The sequence below is a fragment of the Petromyzon marinus genome, chromosome 17, assembly GCF_048934315.1.
Source record: "Petromyzon marinus isolate PM22_M1 ecotype Great Lakes invasive population chromosome 17, UKy_Petmar_22M1.pri1.0, whole genome shotgun sequence".
Lineage (NCBI taxonomy): Eukaryota > Metazoa > Chordata > Hyperoartia > Petromyzontiformes > Petromyzontidae > Petromyzon > Petromyzon marinus.
The window spans coordinates 13,969,474-13,994,622 of NC_133683.1; the positions used below are offsets into that span (position 1 = coordinate 13,969,474).

General features: G+C 43.7%; 1 protein-coding gene across 2 annotated transcripts in view; it reads left to right on the forward strand.

Moving 5' to 3' along the window:
- The window catches only part of LOC103091711 (estrogen receptor), a 98,009-nt gene that overhangs the window by 62,152 nt on the left and 10,708 nt on the right, over positions 1-25,149 (forward strand). For both annotated transcript variants that reach the window (XM_032956080.2, XM_032956079.2), the window contains one exon: positions 18,375-18,508. In XM_032956080.2, the coding sequence (XP_032811971.2) occupies positions 18,375-18,508 (134 nt within the window). The remainder of the gene's footprint in view (positions 1-18,374; positions 18,509-25,149) is intronic.

Here is a 25,149-nt window from a genome sequence, read left to right on the forward strand (position 1 = left end):
TTGTTTCTTAACTTTTAACCTTACTTGGTAGTGGAGTTTTGATTTGCTTGGTAGTAACTGTATATACATTTTGGTCCTCATATAATTCATGTACAGAATTATGGGATACAATTAGCATGAATTACGCGATATAAAATTACGTTATTATTGTTATTATGTTAAAGATTGAATTCCCACAACTGCCTGGAAACATTTCTGGTGAATTATCAGAGCACGCTATTTGCTACAGCATGGCATATGAAACAACCTGAGGTGGCATTCACTTACAAGAGTTGACATATGTATGTCCTGTCACAGGCCAAAATAAAATGTTACTAATTACCATCAACAAAATGGATACAATTATAGAAAACCTTAGTCACTTTAGCCTCATGTGCAAAAGCCAAATTTATTATTACTCACAATAGGCTTTCACCTGGGTCAACAAGTCACGTTAAATTGTGTTGAGGTCAAGTCCAGACTCAAGCCATAGTTCTTACCACCTCTGTTTATGACTGTTCCAGGCAGCGGCACCTTAGCGTACGGGCTCTCGCGATCTACCCCCCTTGTCTCTTCCCTCTGTTTGTGCAGCATCTTGAGAAGTAACATATTACATTTGAAAATAAAAGTTACCCTTTAAATTATACAATCTTCATATATATATCTTTTAATGATGAATGAATTTGCTCCGAGCAATATTTTTTTCTTGGGATAATTAACTGAAACATCTGTAAGCTTGAGTGTGGGAGTTCTGCTTCCTGACCCTTTCAGTGATCTCATCTAAGTTTGACCTAATGGTCTGAGTTAGCAGCTCCGAGTAGCGTCCACCAATGTTAAAATAAAACACAAATACAATTCTAAAACTGGAAATAAATGGCTCGTGATCACAAATCTAATTATTTGGTGACACTGCGTTGGCAGTGATGCACATTAAGCAACACAACCCCAACCCTTTCGTCAATAACATGGGGGCACTAAGAAGGGTAAATATATAATTGGCGACGTTTTTGGGCAATGCTATGTTAAATCATTAAGACGTGTGGTCATAAATTATAACCTCAATGTTAAATTAACACTTTTCCATGAAAACACACACCTGCTTATCTCTGAACAGTGAGTAAATGTCCAAGATATTATTTCAAAAATGTATAAGATAAACGTTTCAATATCACGTTGTGATAAGCACATGGTGATGGGCTGGATAACAGATCAGCTGCATACAAGAAAATTGCTCTTAAACTTAATTGCCTCCAGTCTTCATTGTCAGCGGCTGAAATAACAAATTGTAAGTCTGTGATGGGCTTAGAGTGAGGTGTGAGGCAGTTCTGGCACCCATCACGCTGTGTCTCCCCCAGCAGTCCTCGGCAATTGCCCTTGATGGCTGTCTTTAGGGCCGTTTTGTGCCTGCAGTGCAGTTCCATGTTGGTGATGCTAATTGTCCCAAGTCCACAACATTTCGATTTGAACACATTTTTGTTAGCTTGTGCGTCCACCCTTATTAAACATTAAGGCAAGTTCTAACACGTATATATTTACATCGTGAATTATGTTTTTTTTTTATTAAGTAAATTTGTGATTTGTAACAAAATGTAATCCGCACAGCCAGTGCAACATAAGGAGGCTGTTTTGACAACTTTTTTTTTATTGCAACCTCCTTTTGGAGAACTGCTGTTTTGTGGAGAACACATGCAGTGTATGCAGGACAATCTTAATTAGCCCTGAAAAATTGCAAAGAGACTAACGTGTTTAGTGTGGGTCAGTAAATGTGTCTACGTTGAGATCAAGTGGAGTATTCTCATGAAATAGACAGATGGACAAGCGATCAAGCAAACAAGGCCAAACAGAACTGACATCCAAGCAGACTAAGCAATACAAACATACGGAACATTGCGAAAATAATCCATAATAGACGTTTTTTTGGGGTTAGATCGCGTAAATGTATAAATGTGTCGTTAAAACCCCGCCACCACCCGACACAGCCAACTAGTAAGGTTTGTCACGTAAACAGAAAGTGCCACTTCGTCACTCGTACAGCACACCGGTGTGTTGGAGAGCCAAGCCACAACATTTACAATCCGAGTATGACATTTCACCAGTAATTACAACTAGCTTCATCAGGCGACAGCCAGATTTGTGGAGAAGTCTAACTGTTCCGTCCCTTATATAATGACACAATTATATATTTACACGATCTAACCCAAAAAAACCTCTTATGGATGATATTGGTCGCGAACACCTACGTGTTAAATTGCGAAAATCAAACATGTGTGAGCAAAGCTGGCAAGGCAAGCTACGCCATGGCCAGTTTAGTAAACCTGTGAATAGACCTGCCAAGGGCTGCTGAACTCACCACACCTCACCATAGCTTCCTCCCTCATGCTAGAGTCTGCAGTTGGTGTAAAGTCGACACGTGACCCGCATGGTCTGCTCTCAGTCTCATCATCACCACCGCCACCACTGTCTGGCTGTTGATCCTCACCGTTGATTTCATGACTCCAGCACCAATCTCAGCAACCGGTTCTCCATCAGACACAGATGTGTTCCAGGCATCGCAATCCTGGTTATATTTAAAATACTTTATTGCCATGTTGTATTATGGACGTCCAAGTTGCTAACCCTATGTTATATAAAATCCATGGCATCCTCCACATGCACCAGCTGTATTGAATAGGCAGTAGTTGTATTGTCGAGCTCTCTGACCTATGCAGTTATGGTGCACAATACTTTTGTCCTGCTCATATTTACCTTGATTCAACTTTGCATCCTTCTTGGTGAAGTTCTGCAATCATTTATTTTCAGTTATTGTTTTACTGCTTTTTGAATTGACCGTCATCATCAAATCTGAGAGTGCTATTATTTTCTCCAAAAGGTTTACGCATTAATTTCTCCAATCTAGCTTTCAGAAAATATCTTCTAATGTTGCTGTAAATAACTATAGCGAGAGCATATCTCCCTGCCTGCATCCTCTTCTGTTTTGTATTTTGTTACATGCAAGCTCACTGTCGTTACATCTTGATAACTTGTTTTGATAATGGTTGTATATGTTTTTTTAATTAAAGTGCTTTATGAGTTTGTGTATGGGACTGTAATTCCAATGGATATTTTCGTCTCTCAAAGGGTCACAGTGATTGTTGGAAGGGAAACAAAGCAGAGGAAATCAAATCAGATGTAGAATATTACGTCAAATGATTCAACTATAATCCACAGAATAGTCGGAGTGCTCGCTGCGATGCCAGATTACACCTAGCAGATGAACCAAGCTCCACATTTAAATAGAAATCGGAGGTGGCTGTGTTTTTAAAAGCAATGTTCCAACACTGCCCATGTATGGAGGGGCGGAGGACAGGGTGTAACTGGCGCTCATTAGCGACGGAGCAAGCAGCGGAGCTGACGCGGGAGCGCGGAGACAGGCGGAGGCTGCGGGTCACAGTTTGACGTGCGCATTGGCAAACGGCCACAAATTGTTCAACGTCCACAAAGGGAGAAAGGGAACCCATCCACCCAGCTACCCACCCACCCAGCAACCCACCCACACAGAAACCCACACAGCTACCCAGCCACCCGCCAAGCCACCCACTCAGTTACCTACCCACTCAGCTACCCACCCATCCAGCAACCCATCCAGCGACCCATCCAATCAGCTACCCACCCAGCCACCCACCCAGCCACCCACGCAGCCATCCACCAAGCCACCCATCCAGCCAGCTACCCACCCACCCAGCTACCCACCCACCCAGCAACCCACCCAGATACCCACCCACCCAGCAACCCACCCACCCACCCAGCCAGCCACCAACCCGCCCAGCCATCCACCCAGCCACCCACCCAGCCACCCACCCAGCAACCCAAAACGCAGTGGCCATTCTTATCAAATAAGTGCTTGAACTTATTTCTCTGCAATATACTCAACTTAATGGCAGTCACCATGGAAATGACGTATTTGACCGAGGGGCGCTCTGTATCCTTTGGGCTGTAGGTTCCATTGTGGGGGGATTTCTGGGGATGTTTTTGAGAATCGCTTGTATGGCTCTGGATATGTTCACATTTATTAGTGAAATGGACCCTGCTGGCTGTAAATGGGCACGGAATTGATGGTCTCTGAAAAGTATTGTACGGCTGTTTTTTTGCTGTTTAATTAAGCAGTGGCACCCATTGTTAAACGAACCGCAGATGTTCTCTGGTGTAGGTAATGGGGGCACCGTGCCCCTATGCTATGCTATCATGCTATGCACTTTCATGTCCCTTGCATTACCTCTGTGTTCGTGGCCTTTTGTGCTGCCGCTGTTTGTTCTCTCCAGTTACCGTCATGTATTTTTCCGCCACTGAGCGCTAAAATGTCCTATCATTACCATCATCATCACGGACCACGGTGTGAACCCATTTGTAACAAGTTTCCTAATGACGGGCCTGGTGAATTAATTTAACCGTGCACAAAACTTATTACTGTGCATGGTAATAATTGATCAATAACACAATTTTTGTGATCTCTATGACTTGCAAGTTAAAACAATGTCACAAGTTTCTGAAACCCCCCGATGTGAATATCCATGTAGCAGCATTGACGTGTTCACCACAGTCGATCGGCAGGTCGTGTGTGTTGTGGAGTTGTGTGTCGGTGCACCCACCTCTTCCAACACGTTAGATCAACGTATATGAGTCGACCAAGTGAGCTCTAGAGTTTGCCCAAGCGGAGACCATTTCACCGGCACTGGCATGATTAAGCAATTGGTAGACTAATATAATTTTTCTACATTTTCTCCAAAACTAGGGTATCTTTAATCTTGATTTGAAGCTTTCGTGACTGCAGGAATCCATACTCTTTGGTTCTTTCGGTAAAGTCACGTGGGTAGAACAAATAACAGATCACGACGTTACGATCGCAACGCCTGATGACGATTGCTTGCGTTGCGATCGAAAAGTCGTGATCTATTACTTTTTGCTACCTACGTGACTTTACCGAAATAACCACAGAGTAGGGTATGTTTGTGTGTGCAATGGTTTTGGAATATTAAATATTTTCGAGTAAATCACCAAAACTATGGCAGTTATCATTGCAGGTGCTGCATCTTAAATGCTTATCAAGTCCCAGGTTTTTCTGCAGGAGACTCCAGGAAAAAAGCACAGAAAACATAATCTCCGGATTGAAAATTGCGTGAAAAGAATTAAATTGAAATCGTCCCTGCATATCGCTAGATTCACATACCCCGTAGGATGTAAGAAAACCGCATGTGTGTGTGTGTTTGTGGTTGTATGAAGTAACCAGTGGCATTACCACTGAAGAGTGTGAGTAGTAAGGTCTGTTCTGACACTCTGCAATCGTCCGGCCCGACATTTATTTCTTCATTCAACAAGAAGATGGCAGACATTACTAAAAAATACTCACAGCATTCACTGGCCATGATTTGTTGGCCGAAGGCCTCCCCAAGCTATTTCCATCCTTCACAATCATGCAGCTTAACAATCTGTGGAGTACATCCTGTGCAAGAGCTGACTTCATTGCTCTGTCTCTGCATTGGGTCTCATCTCAGTTGTCATCTCAGTGAGTTCCATCTCCGTGGGTGTCATCTCAGCGGGTGTCATCTCAGCGGATGCCATCTCCGTGGGTGTCATCTCAGCGGGTGTCATCTCAGTGGGTGTCATCTCAGTGGGTGTCATCTCAGTGGGTGTCATCTCAGTGGGTGTCATCTCAGTGGGTGTCATCTCAGTGGGTGTCATCTCAGTGGGTGTCATCTCAGTGGGTGTCATCTCAGTGGGTGTCATCTCAGTGGGTGTCATCTCAGCGGGTGTCATCTCAGTGGGTGTCATCTCAGTGGGTGTCATCTCAGTGGGTGTCATCTCAGCGGGTGTCATCTCAGTGGGTGTCATCTCAGCGGGTGTCATCTCAGTGGGTGTCATCTCAGTGGGTGTCATCTCAGTGGGTGTCATCTCAGTGGGTGTCATCTCAGCGGGTGTCATCTCAGTGGGTGTCATCTCAGTGGGTGTCATCTCAGTGGGTGTCATCTCAGTGGGTGTCATCTCAGCGGGTGCCATCTCAGTGGGTCCCATCTCAGTGGGTGTCATCTCAGTGGGTGCCATCACAGTGGGTGTCATCTCAGCGGGTGTCATCTCAGTTGGTGTCATCTCAGTGGGTGTCATCTCAGTGGGTGTCATCTCAGTGGGTGTCATCTCAGTGGGTGTCATCTCAGTGGGTGTCATCTCAGTGGGTGTCATCTCAGTGGGTGTCATCTCAGCGGGTGCCATCTCAACGGGTGCCATCTCAGTGGGTCCCATCTCAGTGGGTCCCATCTCAGTGGGTCCCATCTCAGCGGGTGTCATCTCAGTGGGTGTCATCTCAGCGGGTGCCATCTCAGTGGGTCCCATCTCAGTGGGTCCCATCTCAGCGGGTGTCATCTCAGTGGGTGCCATCTCAGGATTATTTTATCCTTGTGCTGCCACTCTTGTCGGTAGTGTCGACCAACAGCCATCACTCTCTGTGGGTGACGTCCTGTCGTGATCACCGTTTTGAGCGGTTCATATGATATCTGTCACCTGATTTTACCCTCTGATCCAATCTAACAAGACTAGGGGCGTAATGTGTATAATTGGAAAGATTAATTATTCAGTGGTATTTAAAGACGCATCGATTTTCAGTTCAAATCAAAACTTGGGTCGAGATATATGCATTGAGCAGTGTAAGCAATAATCAATTATGAATGATTGCGACAAATTATATGTATGTAATGTGCTAATGTAAAACCTAAAGGCTACCACTGGGTCATGCATTGCTGTGCCACGCTTACAGTGAGGGAAAAAAAAGTATTTGATCCCCTGCTGATTTTGTACGTTTGCCCACTGACAAAGAAATGATCAGTCTATAATTTTAATGGTTAGGTTTATTTGAACAGTGAGAGACAGAATAACAACAAGAAAATCCAGAAAAACGCATGTCAAAAATGTTATAAATTGATTTGCATTTTAATAAGGGAAATAAGTATTTTACCCCCTCTCAATCAAAAAGATTTCTTGTTCCCATGTGTCTTTTATACAGGTAACGAGCTAAGATTAGGAGCAAACTCTTAAAGGGAGTGCTCCTAATCTCAGCTTGTTACCTGTATAAAAGACACCTGTCCACAGAAGCAATCAATCAATCAGATTCCAAACTCTTCACCATGGCCAAGACCAAAGAGCTCTCCAAGGATGTCAGGGACAAGATTGTAGACCTACACAAGGCTGGAATGGGCTACAAGACCGTTGCCAAGCAGCTTGGTGAGAAGTTGACAACAGTTAGTGCGATTATTCGCAAATGGAAGAAACACAAAAGAACTGTCAATCTCCCTCGGCCTGGGACTCCATGCAAGATCTCACCTCGTGGAGTTGCAATGATCATGAGAACTGTGAGGAATCAGCCCAGAACTACACGGGAGGATCTTGTCAATGATCTCAAGGCAGCTGGGACCATAGTCACCAAGAAAACAATTGGTAACACACTACGCCGTGAAGGACTGACATCCTGCAGCGCCCGCAAAGTCCCCCTGCTCAAGAAAGCACATATACATGCCCATCTGAAGTTTGGCAATGAACATCTGAATGATTCAGAGAACAACTGGGTGAAAGTGTTGTGGTCAGATGAGACCAAAATGGAGCTCTTTGGGATCAACTCAACTCGCCGTGTTTGGAGGAGGAGGAATGCTGCCTATGACCCCAAGAACACCATCCCCACCGTAAAACATGGAGGTGGAAACATTATGCTTTGGGGGTGTTTTTCTGCTAAGGGGACAGGACAACTTCACCGCATCAAAGGGACGATGGACAGGGCCATGTACCGTCAAATCTTGGGTGAGAACCTCCTTCCCTCAGCCAGGGCATTGAAAATGGGTCGTGGGTGGGTATTCCACACGGCTAAGGCAACAAAGCAGTGGCTCAAGAAGAAGCACATTAAGGTCCTGGAGTGGCCTAGCCAGTCTCCAGACCTTAATCCCATAGAAAATCTGTGGAGGGAGCTGAAAGTTCGAGTTGCCAAACGTCAGCCTCAAAACCTTAATGACTTGGAGAAGATCTGCAACGAGAAGTGGGACAAAATCCCTCCTGAGATGTGTGCAAACCTGGTGGCCAATTACAAGAAACGTCTGACCTCTGTGATTGCCAACAAGGGTTTTGCCACCAAGTACTAAGTCATGTTTTGCAGAGGGGTCAAATACTTATTTCCCTCATTAAAATGCAAATCAATTTATAAAATTTTGGCATGCGTTTTTTTGGATTTTTTGTTGTTATTCTGTCTCTCACTGTTCAAATAAACCTACCATTAAAATTATAGTTTGATTATTTCTTTGTCAGCAGGGGTTCAAATACTTGTTTCCCTCACTGTAAACCTCTTGGTTACAAGTGTTGCTTCACACTAAGCGGAAGATGTAGAATGTGACACTTGGGTTAAACCGTGAGATCAGCAGTGGCAGTCAGAGGAGACATGTCTTGTTGGGTCAACAAAGAAAACGTATCTTTCATCAGAGCCTAAGTTACAAGATTACTGGTCAACGTTAATAGATTTTACCATTTTGAGTTATTCTGAGACATACACAGTAGTAATGGATGCAGCACACTGGTAAATTTGGATTGGCTGAATTGTGAAAGTTATTTAAAATGAAAAGTTGAAATGAATTGGTAATTCCAAATGTTAGTTAACATTATATAACAGTGTATTAATATATCTGTGAAGTAAGGTTTTGCATTGTTATTTGTATTAAAAACATTTTAAATTCTGTAGTATAAACTTCATTATTTTTTTTCTAAACTTCATTAAGGTTTTTTAATTATTCAAACATAGTAAAGCTTCATATTCATGCTTGTTTTACCAGAGTCGATTAGCAATGTAAATAGAAAAGTAATTTATTTTAGTCTCCCGTCGTGGCAGTTGAAACAATGGTACAAGTTTCTAAAATCTCCCTCGTCTGTCCACCCAGCAGTACAAATGGGCTCACCGCAGTTGATTGGCAGGTCGCGTGCGGTGGGGTAGAGTGTGGGTACTCCTCCTACCTCTTTCAATTTTGCCGAGCCAGCCTGGAAGAGTTGGCAAAAAATATCCTCCAGAGAGCTGTCTGGAGCCCCCACTTGGAGGGCCTTCCACCAGCAGTGGCGAGCATTACAAGACTGGCCCTTCACCTTAGGGGTCGTCCATAAATGAATGACGTCACGCGATTTTGGAAGATTTTTGACCCCCCCCCCGCCCCTTCGTCACACGGCGTCACAAAAAAGTCAGACCTTTCCTCAAATATGACGTCACAAAGCTCTGCCCCGCCCCCCCAAAAAATATATAAAACATGCTTCAAATCGCTTTAAACGATTTTCATTGTAGTGCGTATTTAATGTGGCGCTGCACTCTGATGTAGGAGAAAACATTTATTTAAAAGTCTATTTAATTCAGTAGAACGTGTTGTCTATATTTATTTAAAGGTGCGCATTTTGATGTGACGTCACATTTCTCAACCCCCCCTCTTGTCACACATCGTCACAAATGTCTGACCCCCCCCCCCCTCCTAGGTGCGTGACGTCATTCATGGACGGCCCCTTATGCACTTCCTTTACTTTATTTGGCATAGGTATGAAATGCATCAATTAAAATCCACTATTATTTTCAAGTTACACAAGCTCAATTGTGCATGTGAGAATAATTTATATTCGTAATAAGTTTGTACGACATGCTGCAATGCACCAGAATGCACTTTTGTATTCTTTAATTGAATTGCGACCCTTAATTGTGACAATCAAATTGTGATGGTGGAGAATCATTACAGGAATGTCTTTCAGAGCTAAGAGGCGTATCCGATTCATTATAAGAGACATTTTCTCTTAAAGGCCGATATGCAAAAGTTAATATTTGCAATTCATAATCCATTAGCCACCCTTTTACTTCAACAGTCTTTGAAACACTCCATTAGCGTTCTTTAACACATATGTCCCAGACACGGCGTTTTGCCACGATTTTAGAAATATAAAACCGTGTGTGGCTCTGGGCTTTAACGGAGGAGCTCACAGAAGAGTGTGAGGTTTCATCCAGAGCCCAGAGAGCCCCTCCTCTGCTCTTTTCTCTCTGGGAGTGCCGGGACCCTGCTTGGAGATTGAGGGATCATAGGACGATCATTCTTAGAGCTGGGCTCTGGATGAAAACAAATACGAATTTGCTCGAGGTATATTGACAGGCCAACGCCTACCCTCCCCACTCCCCACCCCGAGCCCGGCGATGCAATGATTTGTTGCGATGCAGAGTAACGGTTTGATTTCGGAACGGATTTGTTTAAACGTGACGGTGGGTGTGCTGGTCACTTGTGGCTCTAGGTGTTACTGTACATACTGCAAGTACACATCTATAAACATCGATTCTTATACACGCAATCTGATGCCCGTGTCGTAAATGTATGCATCGTTATAATTGATCTCTTTTTACGTGTCCTGTCGTAAAGTCTTGATGCCTTCAAATCTGGCATAACATTTTCATAATCTTGAGACGATTGTACAGGGACCACTTGATCACACGAGATTTAATTTCAAGGTCAGAGATATTGTCATATTATATTCTCAAATGTCAGTTACATTTCACAGGTGTTTTAGTGATTGTAATGGGATATCAATGATTTAATAGAAATGTACATTACTTGAATTAATAGCAATGGATGACGTAGCCATTGTGTGTTAACTTGCATGTGCATTGCTCCAAATTTAGTTTTAGTTCATCATATTCCCTCCCATGTTGCTGACATTTGTTGTGCTATATTTGTTTGAAACTACAGTATATTAGCATATGTGATATACAGCAGGTTGTGGGTTCGACCCTGACACCTATATATTTGGAGTTTGCATATTCTCCCTGTGGTCACGTGGATTATTCTGCGGCTCCTGCGGTTTTTCCCTCCGCATTTAGAAACACACAATTTAGAGTATTTGGCTGCTATACATTTTCACGTGATAAGCCACTTTGTCGCCAGGTCGCTTCTGAAAAATTTATATATAGGTCAGTGGGTACTTACCTGGTAAAATAATAATAGTTTATACTTAAATTTAGATCGACTTACGAGTGTTTCTGAGCATTTGTAATAGTGTAACTTTCGGAATGCCCGATGTTATAACTCTTGTTTTTTCGTAGTTATGAGAAATCCTATCTGATGTTAGAAGTCGTTTTGTACTCCGGCACCAGGAAAACAGTAACACTGTTGTTGGAGCATGAATTGTTTCAGGGATCAACAGCTGGTGGTCATTGATTTAAATCAGCCAGGCGCTGCTCACACTCAGGAGCAGCAGGCAAATAAGTGCCAATAACTTTACGAGCCCGATTGAGGTTGAGTTTGTTTTCAAGCCGATATAGGCTCTTATGCCTTCCTCTTGGTCACCTGACTTGTGGATATCGCTCCGATGCCCGTCTCGGCAATCGGTCCTCCGGCCCCATGCTGCAAACGCGCGTCCCACCCAGGGCGACCGTGTTTGCCCAGTCACATCTCCAGCACTCACCTGCCGCGTTTTCCTCCAGGCTTCTGCGTAGCTTCTCCTGTCTGAGAACGACAATCGCAGCATCCGTCTCAGACACCCGTGCCCGCTGCCAAAAAACTTGTTTTGAGTTCCTTAGTGTACAGTCGAGCTGTCTGACCCAGGCAACAATGCAAGTAGCACTCCTGCTGTTCAAATATCCAGCTGGGATAAAAGTATACATAAATCGGGCTCACTTCTGGAGTCTGATCATATGCTGTCAATATGAACATTTTCTGTAACTAAATTACAAAACAGATTTTAAATTATTTCTGCGTAACGTCAGTTACCTAGGCAATCTTTCTAAAAGGATGAAAACTTGAATGGACCCTCACCTGGTCATATAAAATATATTAATATTTAATTGGAATCCCTGGGGGGGGGGGGTGCTGACGTAATTTGTTTCTGCAAAACAAATGGTGATCCGTATAGTCTTTGCAGTTATGTGCCATCTGCGTCGAGGCTGATGGATGGGGCCACATCTGCCTTGTGTTTATGACCTCAGCTTTTCAGGAGAGCATCTTGAAACCCCATATTGTCACTCGAGCGCAGGGGGAATTTGATTACCTTTAACATAATTTGATGTCACAATGAAAAGACTGAAAACAATTTTCTCAGTGAGGGTCCTTGATGCTGGCAAGGAAAGCATTAATGAGCGCGCTCATGTTGAAGTGTCATGAAGATTTGCGGCGCGATGGGTCTATTTTTTATTGCAAAAGCCTGCATACTGAACAGAGTTCTCACGTTTATGTGGAGTAGTATTAGGAGTACTATTGTGGAGTAGTATGAGGAGTAGTATTAGGAGTATTATTGCGGATTATTATTGTAGAATAGTATTAGGGGGTAAGTATTAGGAGTAGTATTATGCGGTGCAAAATGGTTGAGGTTCATTCCACAGCCAAAGAAGCATCTGCACATCTACAAAGCTTTTGTGTTTCCTATTAATTAAACATCCCTCTTTTTGTGCTCATGATGAAGGTAATTCAATTAACACTCGACGTACGTTTTTGTTTAATTTATTTTCTTCCACATCTGAAGAGTGACAGCTCCAGTTGAATGAAGGAACCTAAATTCGTTCTGTTGAGTCAGGTAAACAGTTGGATCTCTCGGGTCTTCTTCAAAGCGGTTGTCAAATACCCTTTTGTACTAACTCTCCACATCACTTCCCGTGTGGGATCTGGAGAGAGTGTCGCATCGCAGGATCGTGAAGGGTGGCGGTAGCTTGGGGAGACCTTCATCCAGCAGTGAATTGATATTGGCTGATAATAATTGTTATTAGTATCAATATGTAATGAGAGGCATTAGATGCAACTGAGAAAATAAAAAACAAGACGAAAACAATCATCAATATTTGTATGTACTCTTTTGCACCGTACATAGCCAACTGTGCTTATTGGAGGTGCGGGGAATGACAACAAATCGAACCACGATTTTGAATCGCGTTGTAGACTGGGTGGGTGATGGTAAATCTAAAGTATATTGAATTGATGAGAACTCAGCTGCTTATCTTCTGTACATGCACATATTTTGAGCACAACACATCTTATTTTTGTTTTTTGATCGTTAACATGGCAGAGAATTGTGCCGGAGACTCGCAGTGGTTGGGGAAGAGTGCTTTGTATGGTACAATGACCTGTAGGGCAGCGAAAGAGAGTACGAGTGAACGGGATGGAATGTGTGGTGAAGGGCATCCACACAAAACCCATTCGTATGAGCTCAAGGATGCCCGCCAATGTTCATGGGGGTAAAAAGAGGAAATTCACGGTCAGAGGAATGTACAATATTGAGTTTTTCGGAAGTTCTTCTGTTGTGGCCTTGCTCGGCACAGTTTGTGAGATCAAGCTGTTGTGGAATGAGAGCGAGTGAGCTCTGACACTTGTGAACAATGTTCTGTAATTGCAGCGCATTATGCACAGGCACCCAAATAGCTCTTAAACACACGATGGCTCTGAATGGGCAATTTAGACGCTTCGGATTGACATCATCAGAACCGTTATTATTTCCGGAATGAGAAATGGCTTCAAATGACACACACATTAACTTCTCCAGCTTCAGTTGCAAGCAGAGAATGCGAGCAGGTCAGGCATCTGTTTTTCTTCTTAGTACTTTAACGTGTCTCTTTTTCACCCATTAGATCTATCTGTTCTCGCGGCTTCAAAGATACTAACAGCATCTCTATTATGTAATATGCTCGTGGCACTTACTTCTTAAGCTCAAAAGTTTAGTAATTGCTCACACTCTATCTTACCCTGTAAAGAGCAGCATGGAATGTCAGTTTTCCTTCACTGCAGATAAAGCGCACTTGCGCTGCAGAAGTGATCCATTGGACTGCTACGAGGCTTGAACCTTGTAGAGTCTCGGCTCTCCCGAGCCAGTGCGTGTAACTCTCCGTGTGCAAAATATACTTTAGAATTAGGATGTCATCTCGACACGCAAAGCATACCGAGTTTCCTGTGAGGTTTTTCAGTTGAAGACATTTTCACGTATATATAGATGAGCGTTCATATGGTTTATAAGGCGAATGCAGAACATGTTTTTATTTACAATGAGCTGCTGAGCACAGGCCCAAAGGCTCAACACGTCTATCAGCCAGCAACAAACAGCACTGTCAAAGTTTGAATAGACAATAGTATAAACATGCTCCTGGAATCGAGCAGGTTATTATTGTAAAAGTTTGGGAATAAGACAATCAGAGGAAATCCAAAGTGGCGTAGTGCAAAGGAGAAGCAGAAAGATACGTGTTGTGAGCTGCAGTGTGGTGGTGCTTTAACACAGCATAGAGGAGACGAATCAATTAATCTGGTACACCGAGTTTTCAGCTCATGAAATTGGAGATTATGCCCTAGAATCGTGATGTCATCTTGACATGCAAAGCATGCTGAGTTTTTATGTTTTCTGATTTTTACGAAATCTTTTCACGTATATATTTACACATTAGCATTCATATGGTTTGTGAGGTGAATGCAAGAAGTATTAATGGAGCAGGGATTTGAGTGAGCGTATTTTGTACTGTAAAAAAATTACAGCAACAGCAAGCCAACGACAGAAGCGCAGTGCTCAAAATAATGAGCAGAATGTTGGGTGGCTAAAGGCAGCAAGTTGGCAGTGCGGAGGACACGGGTGGTGCGTATGACGGTCTCCCACTTTGTTAACCTACAACAATTAGGGTGGGTTCTTGACCTCCCATCAGGGAGGCCTTGCCATTCTGGATGGCCTCAATGCGCACCTATCGGATATAAAGAGCAGCATGTGCCTAACAGGTTTGACTGCTGATGGAACTCTGTAAGTTAAAACTGGTCCAGTGTTTGCTGATGAAACAAATATTGTTTAAAAAAATATGTCTGTAAAAGCCAAAGGCCGATGGACTAAAATGTTATTTTACCTTTTATTTGTAGAGAAGGACTTTTGTTTTTGTGTTTTCATCCACACAGGTGCCCCATTATTGTACTATGTGAGCATCCAACCATATCACTCAGAATGTGTCGTAGGATTGGGCTGTGAGTGGCCAAGGAGATGGCAGTACAGAAATAGATTATGGATTGTATTGTGTAGATAGCTTTTCTCCTGGCCTATGAAGCCAAACCCTCATTGATGACATTGGCCAAATATCCGAATGCAGGATCCTCATGAAGAAGACTTGAGACTCAGTGAGGTTTTATAAAATGAATAGAGGTTCCTTAGAAAAGTGACCTCAAATAACATTTGAATGATATAGGGGTGGGATGCCCCATTATATCTGCTTTATAATCACAATCCAGTGGCAATGTACGTACTTCTTCTTCTTCTTCCACGCGTTTGTCCTACTCATGTTGAGTCTGCTGTCCTTGCCAACCTTCTCCACGCGGCCCTGTCCTGCGCCATCTTTTCCCGCTCCTCGGTCCGATTGTACCACATTGCCCCATCTCTTCGTCTGCCTTCCTCTTGATCTCTTTCCTTCCACTTGCATCACTTGCACCTTCTGACCAACATAATTTTGCTGTTATCTCTCCACGTGACCAAACCACACCAGCCTCTTGTCTCTCACCTTCTCTGTGATTTCTACCACCTTGAGTCCTTCCTCTCGCTTATTCATTTCTCACCCCTTGTCCTTCCTTGGCTTGAAAGTTCTCCGACACTCCACAGCTGCTTCGCACATGCATATTTACCTCCTTCATACATATCCTGGATCGGCCGGACATATGCATCAGGAATACCTTTTTCTCATACACCACCAGGTGAGCTCTCTAGGTACCCTGTCATACGCTTTCTCTAGATGGATAAACACCATATGCAGGTCCCGTTTCTTCTCTCTAAACAATACTGTCATTGCAAAGATTTCATCCATTATTAACCTTCCCTGTCTTAATCCAAACTGACTCACCAATGTCAACTAGCTTCCTCAGTCTCCTTTCTATGATCCTTTCCCAGAGTTCCATGGTGTGACTCATCAATGCTATTCCTCTGAAGCTCCCACACTCTTGGACATACATCACCTTTCCCTTTAAAGATGGGAACCAATGTACTCTGTCTCTACGCATCTGGCATTTTCTTCTCCATCCAAATTTTCCCAAACAGCCCCATCAATATTTCAATACCCTTTTCTTCCATTAATTTGAACACATCAATTGGAATCTCATCTGGCCCCACTGCCTTTTGATGTGTCATGCTCCCCAGAGCCTCTACTACCTCGTCTCTATATCTGCAACTACTTCAATTATTGGATATTCCTGAACTATTTCAGTCTCGGGTTTTCCACATACAGCAACTTCTCAAAGTACTATTTATATCGCTCTCGAACCTTTATCTCATCCAAGATTGTTCGTCCTTCACTGTTATTAACGAGATTCACATGGTCAATGTCCCTGGTATTTCTCTATCTGGCTCTCGCCAAATGGTATACCATCTTCTCACCTTGTTTGCTGTCAAGCTTCTGGTAGAGTTGTGCAAATGCTGTTTTTTTGCCATTGCTACCACTCGTTTTGCCTCTCTTCTCGTTGCCAGGTATTCATCTAGATGGTCCTTCTCTCTCCTGTTCTGCCATTTTTTTTATTTGGCCTTTTTCTCTCTTGTTGCCTTTTGTACTTCATCACAAAGCAATATACTGGTTTGTAATATTATTTTGAGTGCCCACATACTTGTACAGGTATCCCTTGATTTACAAAAGGGATGCGTTATTCACAAAATATGCGCAAAAAACATTTCATAAATATACTTTTTCCATTAACTTAGTACAAAGAGTAGGGCTGTGTTTTGGACGGTCATTCCAACTCTACTCCTAACCTCAACATATACACCTTTATCACTTTTAGCAATACAAATATAATAATAAAGAACATATACATGAAAACAATTGAATATTTAATTAAAGCTAAAATAAATAACCTTTTCAGGTTATTTATTTGTCAGAATGTGGAGGCGTTGCTGTTGCTCTGTAGGAATACCGTGACACTGTAGTGGATGGATGCCGGAGCCTCCGGGGTGCTTCTTGTTTGATGACCTCGTGGTGCGTGAAATTTTGTTCACGAGGAAATTCGATTTCGTGAATTGAAAAGTGTCCGTAATTTGTCCAATTGCGTTAACGCTAAATGTTGTAAACCGAACGTTCTTAAATCGAAGGATACCTGTGTAATGAGCGACTTCCTCGACACGTCGTGTAGAGGGTACTTCTTCTTTATTTTTCACGGGCATAACACACTCTGAGTACAACACTTAGATATTAAAGTCTCTACTAGCTACACACAGCCGATCACTCGGCGTGGTCCCACCGCCCTCACTCGGCTATGCCGCTGGTTGACGGCGTGACGAGGATGGCGATGGAAACCCCGTAAGGACATCTTCCATGTGGCCAGACGACGGAGAGAGATGACGGCGAGCAGCGACGCAGTCCGGACCCAAGAATCCACACACGAACCCCGAGCCCCGGTCCGCCCGCGCTTATATCTCCCCAGGCGCGGCTAGGCTCCGCCTCCGGCCACGCCCTATCGTGGAACCTTTGAGCAGGTTCCCGGAGAATCTCGGCCAACCCCGCCCATGACCTTTGCCCCAGATACCTCTCCCTTTCAGATTGGATGTTGTCTTAGCGGTGCCCGTACCTGTGCTTCCCTTTCCCAGCCAGCAGGTGTCATCATGACATTACATCTGTATTATAGCAAAACACAAATAGTATATAATATCGAGGTCGAGAATACGTGGTGTGGAGGTGTGGTCAAGCAATGCCGTCTACAGTAGTTGTTGTTACGCTTTTGAGCTTTGTGAGTGTGAATTTCATTATTTCTATATTTATAATATATAACTATAATTCTGCTTGTTATCCTCGGACCAGCTCACTGAGTCTCAAGACTATTTCTATGATTTTCCCAATTCAGTAATTTGGTGTTTGAACATCTTAACACCGAAATTTTGATTTAAAGCTTTCGTGACTGCAGGGATTCATATTCTTGGTTCTGTCGGTAAAGTCACGTAGAAGGGAAACAATACCGAAAGAACCAAGAATATCTTAACACCTGTTTTATTGCCAAAAAGGGTAGAACCTATTCTTAATTTTCATTTGTAGAGCAATTAAACATTTTTGGAAAATTTGGACTGTGACCCCTGCATGCAATGGCTCTGATACAAAAATAACCTGAGCAAATGTGCGGGACCCGAAATGTCCGGCACATTGTTTGGAGGAGCTGCTGTGTTGCTCTCGGTGGTATCTGGCTACAACCACATTCGCAAATGTTACTTGTAACTTTTATTCTTACCCATATATCGATAGTTCAATTGCTGACCGCCCCTATGGGACATCTTCAGGAGGAATCCAATGAGCTTCATTACTCATTGGATTCCTCCTGAAGTCTAAATAAATATTCTGATTCTTCTGAAAGATTGTTTGCGAGGATGAGGCGGTTGTAGTAAGCATGCCCGTGTGCATGCGTGTCCGGCAGGGAGGACGCGCGCAATGTGGAGGGCATGCTGGACATGTTCGACATGCTGCTCGTCACCGTGAGTCGCTTCCGTGAGCTGCATCTCCGCCGGGAGGAATACGTCTGCCTCAAGGCCATGATCCTCCTCAACTCGGGTGAGTCGAGCTGTCGAGTGTGCAGGCGGTGAAACTGCATGAGGACCCACGTGCAAGGAAGGGGGTGCGTGCACTCTCGTGTTTGGCTGAGGGCCCTGGAAGTGCTGGCTTTAGGCGAGGCTACAACATGGCCCGGCGGAAACGTGTTCGCCGCTTGTTGCAGGGGTTAGTTGTTTAAGTCCGGCAAGCTGCCCTGGGTAATACTGCGATAGTGTATTAAGCCTAAAATACGCGCTGTCTGCTTCACAGTGGATGTTTAAAATCACGTTAATTCATTCTAAATGAGTAGGTCATTGTTTGCAGGCGTCAGGGTATAAATCTTAAGAATGATATTCACATTACTGAATTGGAATGTTCGCATAGTTCCTTGATAAGATTGGCTTGAATACAAAATGTAGTCAATATTATTTATAACTATTACTATTGTAAAAGCAACGTAGCTCTAGTAGTGGCAGATGGTTAGGAATTTGGAAGACGGCTGCATTGTCAAGTTTTGAGTGTCACGTGGTCTCCTAACATGACGCCAAGACACCTACACAAACTCTGCCCCACAGAGTTTGTGTATGTGCCCCGATTAAACAATGTCATGTCACAGGGTTGGATGCCAGAGGATGTAGATGTGCGGGGTGAACTGCACACACTGGAGATGGTGTGAGAGAGGAAGTCCTGCTCGAGGAGGCTCTAAAATGGTGGATGTTGGGGGTGAAAGGATAAACGCTGCTTGGCGACTTAAAGAAAGGAGATATTTATTGTAGAAATTAAGGGGAAAACATAAATATCAATGAAGGAGACTTTAGCCAAGAACCTGCCCTTGGGCAGAGAACTGAAGAGATTAATCAGTTATAGAGTCATATTTTATTGTACCTTTACAGTGAGGGGACAAAAGTATTTGATCCCCTGCTGGTTTTGTACGTTTGCCCACTGACAAAGAAATAATCAATCTATAATTTTAATGGTTGATTTATTTGAACATTGAGAGACAGAATAACAACAACAAAAATCCAGAAAAACACGTCAAAAATGTTATAAATTGATTTGCATTTTAATGAGGGAAATAAGTATTTGACCCCCTCTCAATAAGAAAGATTTCTGGTTCCCAGGTGTCTTTTATACAGGTAACGAGCTGAGATTAGGAGCACACTCTTAAAGGAAGTGCTCCTAATCTCAGCTTGTTACCTGTATAAAAGACACCTGTCCACAGAAGCAATCAATCAATCAAATTCCAAACTTTCCACCATGGCTAAGACCAAAGAGCTCTCCAAGGATGTCAGGGACAAGATTGTAGACCTATACAAGGCTGGAATGGGCTACAAGACCATTGCCAAGCAGCTTGGTGAGAAACGTCGTGAGAATTTTTATTGTTTTATATATACATTATTGTTTCCCTTCAACGTGACTTTACCGAAAGAGCTAAGAATATGAATTACTGCAGTCACGAAAGCTTTAAATCAAAATTTAACCGCCTCTACGGGGAGGGTTTCCATATAACTTTAAGATCCTTCAACAAACTCCGGCATAAGAAGGCTCAGCTGATCGAGTCTCTCACCTTTCTGAAGAGATGCCGCGACTCTGGGGTAATACCAATCGCATTTACACTGACTTCTGCTGCTGTAACTTCTTCTAATGCGAAACGAATTCTTTTCAAAACTAGCTTAGCTCTTATCTCAGAGAAAATCAGACTTATACGCACCGAACTAAATCAATTAGACAAGACACTCTACAAATCACACTTATCATTGACGGCAACAATGTCCACATCGGATTGGGAACATGTAGACAATATGACTGCCTCTTCAGCTGCTACTATGTCGACCAAATGTAAGGACAACCTGATTTCCAAATTTAACCTCCTCTTCAACAAAAGACCGGACCCACACACCAAAAAGTTAGATGTTAACAAAGTCGTAATTAATCGCAGGAACAGTTCTATTTCCGATGGTTTGAAATCCGTTTTAGCTAAAGGTCTAAACTTTGCAGTCACACCTAAACACATACCAGTTAATGATATAATTGCCCAAGTAGACGTTGCTCTCAGGGGCCTGGGTCACATCGCTGCAGACGTAGCAAGATCTGAAATCGCTGCAACCCTCAAAAATGCTATGCCAGCTATCAACTTCAGCAAAGATGAGCGTTTTGAATTATATAGATTTAAAAAGAGAGATGACATTGTAGTCCTCTCACCTGACAAGGGCAATGCTACTGTCATCATGGATAAAATAGAATATAACAACAAAATTAAAGAATTACTCGACGATGGTAGCTATACAAAAATAAAAAGAGATCCCACCAACAGCCTTGTCACACAAACCAACAAAATAATTTCTGATTCAACCGCATTAATTGATCAATCTAAACAGTTTTCGTTGAAACCTTCTGCTGCCAGGCCACCAAGATTATACGGCTTACCAAAAATACATAAAGTAGATACACCCCTTCGTCTCATCGTCTCTACTATCAACTCCCCCACCTACAAACAGGCTCGTTTTTTGTCTGAAATCCTGCGTCCTTTCACTGGAAAAACCACCTCTGCGGTACAAAATTCTACTCACCTGGTATCGACAATCAAGGGTATTTCCCTGTCCCCAGACGACCTGCTTGTCAGTTTTGATGTAGTTTCCTTATTCACCAAAGTTCCTGTACCTGACACCATCGCAATCATTGAAGACTTGGTTCATCAAGGACTAAACACTGAGGTACCCCCCCTGGTGAGACACTGCTTAACCAATACATACTTAACTTGGAATGGAACTTTCTACAAACAAACTGAGGGCACCCCAATGGGCTCCCCCCTATCTCTGGTTATAGCTAACATTTTCATGGAGAAATTTGAGACTGACGCCATCCAGACTGCCACTCTGCGCCCAACCTTATGGAAGAGGTACGTGGATGACACTTTTGTCATCTGGCCACATGGCCGGCCTGCTCTAGACCAATTCTTCGACCACATCAATTCCATACACCCAGCCATTAGATTTACCATGGAAGTCGAAAAAGATGGCAAGCTACCTTTTTTGGATGTCCTAATAAAAAAGAGACCTGATGGTTCAATGAGCCACTCTGTCTACAGGGAAGCTACCCATACGGATGCTTATCTGAAACCGGATTCCCACCACCATCCATCACAGAAGAATTCTCTCATCAAGACTCTGTACCATAGAGCCCAATGCATATCCGACCAGGAACACATAGGCAGTGAACTCAAGCACGTACACCAAGCTCTTAAGGCTAATGGTTACTCCGACTATACAATCCGAAAAGCTATCACTCAAACCATGAAGAAGGACCCTCTTGAGGAGCCTTTCAAAACCATAACTTTACCCTACATTGCAGGGATCACAAAAAAGATCTCCAAAATCTTGAATAAACACAAGATCCAGGTCCGTTTCAACACATTCCATAAAATCCGTGATCTGGTTCCGTCTGTAAAAGATGTGATTCCGGACATACAGTACCCTGGTGTCTACAAACTAAGTTGCCTCTGTGGTAGTAGTTACATTGGAGAAACCAAACGCCATGTCTCGGACCGCATTCGTGAACACAAAGCAGACCTTAAACGCGGTAGGACCAACACCTCGGCCGTGGCAGATCATTGTTATGATTCAGTAGGCTCACATGACATTGACTTCTCCAAGACAGAGGTTCTTTGTAAGCCATCTGGCTACCATGAGAGATTCGTTCATGAGGCTATCCACATATACAAGCACAGAGACAATTTCAACCGAGAAGATGGATTCTGGCTTAGCAATCATTGGAAGGATTTGATAAACCATTTCAGGTCTTAATTGATTGTTCACGCTTACGGTGGCTTTCAGACAGCATACATTAATTTTTCGTCTCCCCCCTCCTCTTTTCAGAACATAGATGGACTCGTCCTTCTAAATAAACTGCCAAATCACTGCCCGTGGTGCTAACGGTTTTTTATAAATTAATAAATACAAACACCGTCTACAAATAAATAAATAAATGCTAACCGCCCCTTTCAAATGTTTCTTGCCGTTGGTTTTTCACTCCTGATGATGACCGTTTGTGTTATGGTCAAAACGTCGTGAGAATTTGTATTGTTTTATATATTTTATTGTTTCCCTTCAACGTGACTTTACCGAAAGAGCTAAGAATATGAATAAGGTGACAACAGCTGGTGCGATTATTCGCAAATGGAAGAAACACAAAAGAACTGTCAATCTCCCTCGTCCTGGGGCTCCATGCAAGATCTCACCTCGTGGAGTTGCAATGATCATGAGAACGGTGAGGAATCAGCCCAGAACTACACGGGAGGATCTTGCCAATGATCTCAAGGCAGCTGGGACCATAGTCACCAAGAAAACAATTGGCAACACACTACGCCGCAAGGTCCCCCTGCTCAAGAAAGCACATATATATGCCCGTCTGAAGTTTGCCAATGAACATCTGAATGATTCAGAGGACAACTGGGTAAAAGTGTTGTGGTCAGATGAGACCAAAATTGAGCTCTTTGGCATCAACTCAACTCGCCGTGTTTGAAGGAGGAGGAATGCTGCCTATGACCCCAAGAACACCATCCCCACCGTAAAACATGGAGGTGGAAAAATTATGCTTTGGGGGTGTTTTTCTGCTAAGGGGACAGGACAACTTCACCGCATCAAAGGGACGATGGACGGGGCCATGTACCGTCAAAGCTTGGGTGAGAACCTACTTTCCCTCAGCCAGGGCATTGAAAATGGGTCGTGGATGGGTATTCCAGTATGACAATGACCCAAAACACATGGCCAAGGCAATAAAAGAGTGGCTCAAGAAGAAGCACATTAAGGTCCTGGAGTGGCCTAGCCAGTGTCCAGACCTTAATCCCATAGAAGATCTGTGGAGGGAGCTGAAGGTTCGAGTTGCCAAACGTCAGCCTCGAAACCTTAATGACTTGGAGAAGATCTGCAAAGAGGAGTGGGACAACATCCCTCCTGAGATGTGTGCAAACCTGGTGGCCAATTACAAGAAACCTCTGACCTCTGTGATTGCCAACAAGGGTTTTGCCACCAAGTACTAAGTCATGTTTTGCAAAGGGGTCAAGTACTTATTTATCTCATTAAAATACAAATCAATTTATAACATTTTTGACATGAGTTTTCTGGTTTTTGTTGTTGTTATTCTGTCTCTCACTGATCAAATAAACCTACCATTAAAATTATAGACTGATCATGTCTTTGTCAGTGGGCAAACATATAAAATCAGCAGGGGATCAAATACTTTTTTCCCTCACTGTATATAGAATTACGACGGTACATCGCATCCTAAAATATAATTGTAAAAGTGAACGAACTTGTATTAACAAACCACAGCTTTGCCATTTCCAGAAAATTAAAAGATGCTCAGTTTACACACCTCAGGGCACCCCATAAAGGTTGTCATGGCGGTGGTTTCATGGGGTATGGGGCTCACAGACTAGACCAATGGGCCTCACAGTCTAGACCAATGGGGCTCACAGTCTAGACCAATGGGGCTCACAGACTAGACCAGTGGGGCTCACAGACTAGACCAATGGGGCTCACAGTCTAGACCAGTGGGGTTCACAGTCTAGACCAGTGGGGCTCACAGACTAGACCAGTGGGGCTCACAAACTATACCAATGGGGCTCACAGACTAGACCAATGGGGCTCACAGTCTAGACCAATGGGGCTCACAGTCTAGACCAATGGGGCTCACAGTCTAGACCAGTGGGGCTCACAGTCTAGACCAATGGGGCTCACAGTCTAGACCAGTGGGGCTCACAGACTAGACCAGTGGGGCTCACAGTCTAGACCAGTGGGGCTCACAGTCTAGACCAGTGGGGCTCACAGTCTAGACCAGTGGGGCTCACAGTCTAGACCAATGGGGCTCACAGTCTAGACCAGTGGGGCTCACAGACTAGACCAGTGGGGCTCACAGTCTAGACCAGTGGGGCTCACAGTCTAGACCAGTGGGGCTCACAGTCTAGACCAGTGGGGCTCACAGTCTAGACCAGTGGGGCTCACAGTCTAGACCAGTGGGGCTCACAGTCTAGACCAGTGGGGCTCACAGTCTAGACCAGTGGGGCTCACAGTCTAGACCAATGGGGCTCACAGTCTAGACCAGTGGGGCTCACAGTCTAGACCAATGGGGCTCACAGTCTTGACCAGTTGGGCTCACAGTCTAGACCAGTGGGGCTCACAGTCTAGACCAGTGGGGCTCACAGTCTAGACCAGTAGGGCTCACAGTCTAGACCAGTGGGGCTCACAGACTAGACCAGTGGGGCTCACAGTCTAGACATGTCCGGGTTTGGTCTTCAGTGGTAAAGGCGGTCGGTGGTGGAGGTGGCTCCGAGTGTCGACAAGCTCGGGAAAGAACTTGGCTGGCACCATGGCTGCTTTCCTTCAACCGGCAGTTATCGTGTAAACTGTGCATGCACTGTATTGGCACCGGGCTGCAAGGCCAGTTCAAGGCTTTGTGGGAAGCGGCTGAGAGAGAGAGAGAGCGATAATGACAAGAACGCCAGTTAGAAGAGTTCTCATGCCTACTCTGCGCCTTTGATTTATGCCACAGCCTGGAATGTTGCTTGTGTTAAACATCACTAATCTTGATATGCCACTTGACTTTCTCTGCACTGGCAGTTAAAAGTTTAACACAAGGGAAGCCTTAGTTCAACATTTAGATAT